General features: G+C 38.5%; 1 protein-coding gene across 4 annotated transcripts; it reads left to right on the forward strand.

Moving 5' to 3' along the window:
- The first annotated feature begins 521 nt into the window (after nt 1-521).
- LOC122653041 (iron-sulfur cluster co-chaperone protein HscB homolog) lies at nt 522-6,372 on the forward strand. Of its 4 annotated transcripts, XR_006331692.1 has the most exons (8): nt 522-955; nt 1,239-1,335; nt 1,427-1,516; nt 4,056-4,121; nt 4,512-4,580; nt 4,971-5,113; nt 5,236-5,462; nt 5,726-6,372. XR_006331692.1 is itself a non-coding variant. In XM_043846969.1 (7 exons), exons 1-6 carry the CDS (start codon nt 609-611, stop codon nt 5,106-5,108), a joined length of 807 nt encoding a protein of 268 aa, XP_043702904.1. In that variant the 5' UTR covers nt 522-608; the 3' UTR covers nt 5,109-5,113; nt 5,726-6,372. The 4 variants fall into 4 exon arrangements, 3 of the variants coding, with proteins under 3 accessions (XP_043702904.1, XP_043702902.1, XP_043702903.1); XM_043846969.1 differs by lacking the exon at nt 5,236-5,462; XM_043846967.1 differs by lacking the exon at nt 5,726-6,372 and having other exon boundaries at nt 5,236-5,610.
- The last annotated feature ends 1,251 nt before the right edge of the window (nt 6,373-7,623 follow it).

A 7,623-nucleotide genomic window follows, 5' to 3' on the forward strand; every position in this document is an offset into this window, starting at 1 on the left:
TTTGTGAATTATTTTTATTTAAATTTACAAGTCCCTCTCTCCCTCTCTCTCCTTCCCATCTTATTCTTATTATTTACAGAATTTTTCAGGTTTTTTTTAGATATATTCTTTGATATATATCAATCAGGGTCAAGACAGGGTTAAAACAGGGTCAAGACAGGGTCAATCAGGGCCGGGCCAGAGAAAAACCCTGGCAGGGTCGGGTCAGGGTCAGGGTTTAGACCTCTAGGGTCAGGGTCAGGGTTTTGGTAGGCCCGGCCCAACCCGACCCATTGACACCCCTACTGAGGAATTATGCAGTTTTCAAGTTTTTGGGGGGTTTGGGGGCTGAGGTGTTCTCGATTTTTGAAGGAAGTGCGCTGATTGTGACATTTTGAAGCCATCGAGAAAAGGTAGTAAAGAACGCCGCAAGAGTAAGAAAGGTGTCACGTAGACATTGTGCAGGGTAATTAGCACATGTATGCAGATGAGCCGATTTTCCGATTTTTCAAAGCAGTCACCAACTGTAACTGGGTCACCCGCACAGTAATCGTTCCCACCATTTTCGTTCCTTCTGGATATCTGCGGAAATCAAATCTCCGCTGATCTTCATTTCCTAAAGAAGAATAATGTCGAATAGGAAACTTTGGATATCAGCCTTGAGAGCCTTGCACAGGAACTTTCGTTCAACATCTCGTTTCTCTATTGGTATCTATCCCAAGCTCGAATCCTCTGGAGTTTTCTCCTTTTCTTACGAGGTCGGAAAGCCTCCGGGTTATGGAAGCTGCAGAGATCGATTCGCAGAGATATGTAGTTTCTCTAGCAAGAATTTTTGCTCGGAATCGGCAGATGGAGGCGTTAGTAGATGCTGGAACTGCAGCGCCGTTTCGACATCGAAACTATTTCTTTCTTGCGAGTCATGTAAAAGCGTTCAACCGGTTGATACGTCCGTTGATTACTTCCAGATATTTGGTTTGTAAGTCTTCCTAGCAGGATTTCTTCAATGGGTTCTGTTGATTTGCTTAGTCTCTATGTCATTTGGCCGAGGAATGTCAGCTTGTGATATAACTTTTACCATTCAAGGCTAATTCTAATATATTTGTAGATTAAAGTTCGATATCGCCATATTTACTCGCATGGTGTATGGCTTTATGCAGAAGTGCATGAATTGGATCAATAAATTATAGATTTGTGAAATGAAAATCTTGTTTTAGGTAATCATTTCTGAGATATTGAGAACTTCCTTTGAATTCTGACAGGGACAAAAAGTATGAAATTAAGGGTGATAGTCTCGAGAAAAAGTACAAAGATTGGCAAAAGAAACTGCACCCTGATTTAGTTCATTCAAAATCTGAGGTGTGTCTGGATGTATATTGAGATCTTTTTTTTTTTTAGATCTTTTGAAGTGCAGTATATAATTATAGTTAATGTTGATTTCCATTAATAGAAGGAAAAAGAGTATGCTGCTGAACAGTCCGCTCGAGTAATTGATGCCTACCGAACACTTATTAATCCATTATCGAGGGCAATATACATGGTAAGAACTTTCCTTTTTGGTCTCTTTATATACTAGTAACTGGTATGCTTTAGGATTTCTTGCACTGTTGCCTATATTTAGCTGAACACCTCAAGATAGCAGCGGCAACTGTATCAAACAGGTTTGGACACTGATCCCAACATTGACACAGCATGGATGCCCATACTACTATTTCTCCATCACCACCTCCTCCTCCTCCTACTATTACTAGTGTACCCAAAACATAGTTATGCAAACACATAGCCCCCCCCCCAAAAAAAAATAAAAACACACACACGAGCATCACCATTTCCACCTTCATGGCAATTATAAATAATATGATCTCTTCCGTAAGACTTATGTGCCCTTTTCTTTTGGTTTTGCTGGCCTCTGCCTTCTCTATTATTGGCATACTATATGTTTGTGTAGCCTTTGCTTCCTCTGTTTAATAATATCTGTTATTTATAAAAGTTAAGAAATAGAACAAAGGAAAATCTAGGCTAAACATAACATATAAAGCCAGACACACACAAACAAATATATACTAGCAAACTTGCACGTGCAAATGCACGTATGGCCGTATGTTGAAGGGAGAGAGAGTATTTGAACAAAATTCCTCAAGAAGATTAAAAAGGGGCAAAAAAGTCAAAATTCAAGAGGATCTGGATACAATAGAACATAAACTAATTCCCATTTAAGGGTGACAGTAATGAAATCATTAGCATAACACCACTATAATAGCATATGCAATTAATCTATGGTGGAATCTATTCTTGGATATCATTCCGAGCTCTATCATTCAAGTATGTATTGGCCTGATTGTTCTCACAATATTTGACCGGGGAGAGCTTTAAAAGGGTCATCTGATTCGGGCCTAGGCATGCTCAAGTTGTTAATTCAAATGGCACTCATAGCAAGGAAATTTCTGGTCAGGTAGGGTCAACAAGCTATAACTCAGCATCACAGGTGCAGGAATCGAGGACACATGAATCTAAATCTTATTTTGCAATGTTAGCATCAAACAACTCTGTAGTTTGAGAGAGGAGAGTAATAAGAATACAGATTATATTTCTCAATCAAATAAAGTGCTAAATTCCAATTTCCTAATTTAAACTATATTCATATCAATTGATCAGATGATTAATTCCACCTTTATGGAAGTGTAGCCATACAGAAAACCAGGTCACCTCTTTGCATCGTGTTGGATTTCATAGGAAATACAAAAGAAAATTGAGCCTCTCTGTGACCAAGTGGTCATGGTTCGAGTCTGGAAACAGCCTCTCTGCGAAAGCAGGGGTAAGGCTGCATACATTATGACCCTCCCCAGACTCCGCAGTGGCGGGAGCCTTGTGCACTGTGTACGCCCCCTACAAAAGAAAATTGAGCCCATACCTGGTCGGAAGATACTTTAAAACCTTATGGGAATCGGGCTTGATTTCTGGAGCAGAACGGTAGCAGAGTGTGAGAGAGGGATTGGGGAGGGTAGAGATATATGGACGGGTGTGTGTGGGTGGGAGGTGTTCCTTCCCAGAGGCACCTGTGAGGGGGATCCGTCGGATCGGTAATGAGAGAGAAGGAGGTTAATTTAGTCTATGACTGGCACAGCAAGAGGGTATTTTGTGCAGGGATGTGACTGTTGGTGGGAGTGGTGCGAGAGACTTTTCTGTTGTCTGAGTGGCAGAAGGACAATTTTGTCCTCTGAGAAGGTATGCATACGGAAAAAGTAGAGCACATGGGGAGAAGGGCAGTTTTGTACCCTGAATAAGTATGCCAAAAAAATTGGAGTACGTACAAAGAGTAGTGTGTATATATATATATATTAAATTTGATCTCTTACATGAGACTTGCAGAATTATTTTTTCAATATCTGACATAAAATTCATTTAAAATATATCATCCAAATTGCTGAATCGTATTTTTGGTTTTGGGGCTTTCCAAAACCAGCACCTCTATCTATGTAACATAGCCTTTTGTGTTCTTGTAATTTCATCTCTTAAGTAGATCCATTCAGAGCACACGGGCTTTTACAACATATAGCTTCAGATAATTCTTTATCTGATTTTGTTGGAAGAGGATATGGAATGTCCAGGAAAAAAACTTTGGAGGTAAATCTGAAACCTTCACTATTAGGCCTTGTTCTGGAAGATCTGCATTCCTACCTTCCTGTGTACCCCTTCTGGCTAGATAGAGAAATTGGTGTAAATCTTAACATTGCAAGCAGAATTTTTTGCAATATCGTATACATCTAGATTGGAACAGATGTGGCTTATGGTACTTTTAGTTGGTAGCTTGCATAAATATATTGAACCAAAATTAAGGAGATAGGAAAGCTGATTGATTAGGTTAACAAGCCTGAATTGAAAACTAATTTTTTGGCCAAGGATGAACAACATCAGTTGCATTTATTGAAGCATTTATTAGTATTTATTGAAGTATGAAGTGACTGTCCCTTGTAGGTTCCCACATTTCCTTCTGCCTTTTTTTGTCATCTATAAAATCTTTGTGCTTCCACCATATTGTTCATGTACTTCTTTATGATATCTCATTTGGTGTTTGGCAGTTGCGACTAGAGAGTGTACATGTGGATGAAGAAACAACAGTTTCAGACCCAGAACTCTTAGCAGAGGTAACCTGTGAAAGAATCTTATTCTCTCCATTCTATCATGCGTTTTAGTTTCTTCCTTCATCAGGGTTCACGGACTACTTCTTTCCTAACCTTTTGATAGACAGAGGAGAGAGCTTGACTGCAAGACCCATCCATTGAGCAGGGATAAAGGTCGGCCTTAGCAATCCGACAGTGCCTGCTTAATTGCTTATTGTATCTGCCAATTACCATTTAGCTAAGAAGCTCATGGATATTGTGGTCATCCATATCAATAAATATGAAATGCATCCGAGTATATATAGCGATATCACTAGATTTGATCATTTATCCTATAATAGCAGTGAAATGACGAGTTAATGTTTGCTTCTAAGTTAAAATATTTTGCTTCTAAATCAAGAGATTTTCTTACAGATTATGGAGATCAGGGAAGCTGTTGAAGAGGCTGATGATCCTCAGTCATTAAATAAAATCCAGTGTCAGGTAAGATTGGATACTGCTTAAGAAAGATGGTTTTAATTGGTAAGACAATGGCTTCAGGAATATAAATTGGTGTTCTATGGATCCCACCTAGAAGATTTCCCGGGAAAAAAAATGAACTAATGAAACGGTTTTGACCCTCCAGTCCTTCATGTTCTTTTGGACTACCAGAAAGAAAATGGTGGATAATTTGAAAAGGGTCTCAGCATTGGATGGTTAAAATCAATCAATAATGAAAATATTTTTTGAATTCCCCAAAATAAGCCCTATTGAGGGGGGGGGGGGGGGCTAACCCTGTTGCATCTGCAATGTTTTACAGTCATATACTATTCTATATGATCTATGATTTATTTAACATACATAAACATCTTGTTTCTGTTTCTAATAATCCAGATGCAAGATAAACTAGAAAGTTGGTCCAAATCCTTTGGAGATGCATTCAAGAATCGAAAATTTGAAGAAGCCATAACTTCGACCCAAAGAATGACGTACTATGAGCGTGTGAAGGAAGAAATCATGAAGAAGCTTTGATATAGGTAACTCCATTCACAAAATGAGTTAGTAAACCACTTCCTATCTTGTTTCTTTTGGTGTTCTGCTGGTTGTTGAGGAGGTAACTTTGCCAATTATGGAAATTTCTGCCTTCCTGCTGTGCCAAGCATGTGGTGCACATTTTAAGAGGGCGGAGGTACATGCTGGCTGTGTGTTAGGAGATCTCTGGCTTTTTCTGGACCTGTTGCTGTACCATAATGTAGTCCTTATTGTATCAGAGATTATGATAGATCGGTGGTGTGATTGTCATACAATCTGAGCTTTGAACCTTGTTCATCAAGATAGGCGAAGATACAATGCTGGTACCCTGCCAACATTTACACATTGCTCATGGTATAATTAGAGAAGCATTTACACATTTCTCTTGGTGTAGTTGGAGAAGGCAGAAATTCCCTTTCTACTGCAAACACAGGTTTTTTGATAAAGAAATGCTTATTTGGGTATTCATTTCGAAATAAGTTCCTTGATCATCTTTAAAACTGAAATAATTTCCCATTTGCATATTACCTCTGTTTCCGAGTAGTCATTTTACTTATATTTTTGTTTAGTAGAACATAATCAAGCCATTAACTGGCCGTCTTTTAGGTTTTTGTTAGTTTGGAGTCCATCTCAGCCCCTTCACTGGCACTGTAATTTTTGACATCCAAACAACATTTGGTCGACCATTCAGATACAGAGGACTGGGAAAGGATACTTAGGTATGTATCATTCATTTTCAATTAAAGATTGTGCTGTAGCTTCCATAGCCATCAATCTTAACAGTCCAAACAGTTTAGCCATCCACAGGTTGGCCACAATAAGAGGCATGATGATCATCCAACCACTAGCCTTTATATGGATGGTCAGCAGAAAAATGAATGCAAATTCAGTGCCATGGCCAATCATAGGATGGACTAATACTCATTTACTGATATTTATTGGTACTTGGTTGTTTCTGTCACATCACCATTACTAACATTGATGGTTGTGTATACCACCAGAAACAATCAACTGCCATCTGTCCATTTTAGTGCATTTGCATGTAAACACCTTTAGATTTAAGTTGAGTTTCCGAAGGGAAAAAAATGAACCAGCCTTGGTTCCTATGACATGTTAATGGTAGTTCTGCATGTGTACCAAGTATCCTCAATGTTCATGGTGTGTTCATTACATGCTGATCAATCTGGGCCTTCTTCCAATAGTTGACCGTCTATGGAACCAGTTGTAGTTTTAAAACTATACCAGTCAAGATAAGTTCCTTCAGGAAAAACAAAAGCAACGAAGGGTGTTTCTAATCATTTCTGGTATAAAGGATGTGAAAGAGGAGGGAAAACTTTTATCCACCCGTTACCTGAAGCAATACACAACCCAAATGATGTAGGGATCTTGCTCACATAGCACTCCAATTCTTAGGTTTTGGGTTTAGAAATGCAAGGATGGGGAAAGGTTTGTCCGTAGAATCTCAGGGTTATTGGTTCAGGTTTTCTGGGGTAAACTCACGTGGAAAGTCAAAAATCTAGTGCAAGCCTGAAACTACACCAGAACTAGGTCTTAGTTAAGTGAACTTTGCATTAGGTTTTCGGTTGGGATGGATTAGGTTTGTCTGGGACTAAGGAATGGTAATAAGTTGGTGGGTTTGGTCAAGAGGAAATATAGAGAAATAAGTGGAAGGAGGGGAAAAATATGATGATGATAATGAAAAGAAACTGTCTTGAATCGAAGCTTTGCTTACCTACTTCTAATCTCTGTTGCTGAAAAAAATTTTGAATTTCATTATCTGTGAAGAGAAGCAACTACATTATAGAGGGCTTGATAGAATATAAAAATCAGTTATAAGTACAGATCCTACAACTACACTTCAACTAAAACTAAAATTAACCCATCCATTGAAAGAAAGGTGATGCAGTTAAGATTGTCCAATTGGATCAATCAGGCCTCAAAAAGACTTTATTTTGGCTTATGGTTGAGTTCTATGGACCTTGGGCTTAATTTATAAGCCCATAAAGTGGAGATAAAGTTAGCACACAGGATTAGTAGTTAAGTTGTGTGTTTGGGTTAGATTAGGATACTTAATAGCTATAGAGTTCTGTTTGAGTTTATTTACTTTATTGAGTGTATTAGAGTGATTAGGAGTCTTTTCATGAGTCAAATTAGGAATTGTAGAAGGTCTATATATCTGTAATATATCCCCCATCAATTAGAGATGATTTGAGTAAAAAATATGAGCCCTTTCTAAGAGTTTTGGTGTTGTTGAGCAGTGCATAAGGGATTGGTATCCCAAACCTGATTTCTTCTCTTCTCTCTTCTTCCTCCCAAGAAGATCGATCTCTTCCCTCTTCCCTCCCCTTCCATCGATCTGATTTTTTCCCTTAATAATGCAGTTGCTTCCTTTAGCGCAGATCTGATCACTGATTTGATTATTGAGCCTGCTTGCATCTGAGATCCAAATTTGGATTTTCAAATTGCATTAATTGGTAACAAATCTGGTCATAGATTCCTGTGTATTCAAGTTTAG

The sequence above is a fragment of the Telopea speciosissima genome, chromosome 2 (genome assembly GCF_018873765.1).
Source record: "Telopea speciosissima isolate NSW1024214 ecotype Mountain lineage chromosome 2, Tspe_v1, whole genome shotgun sequence".
Lineage (NCBI taxonomy): Eukaryota > Viridiplantae > Streptophyta > Magnoliopsida > Proteales > Proteaceae > Telopea > Telopea speciosissima.

Coding starts and splice junctions, on each gene's coding strand:
- LOC122653041 (XM_043846969.1), top strand. CDS start 609: ATGTCGAATAGGAAACTTTGGATATCAGCCTTGAGAGCCTTGCACAGG. Junction 956..1,238: donor TACTTCCAGATATTTGGTTT/GTAAGTCTTCCT, acceptor GAATTCTGACAG/GGACAAAAAGTATGAAATTA. Junction 4,122..4,511: donor ACCCAGAACTCTTAGCAGAG/GTAACCTGTGAA, acceptor ATTTTCTTACAG/ATTATGGAGATCAGGGAAGC.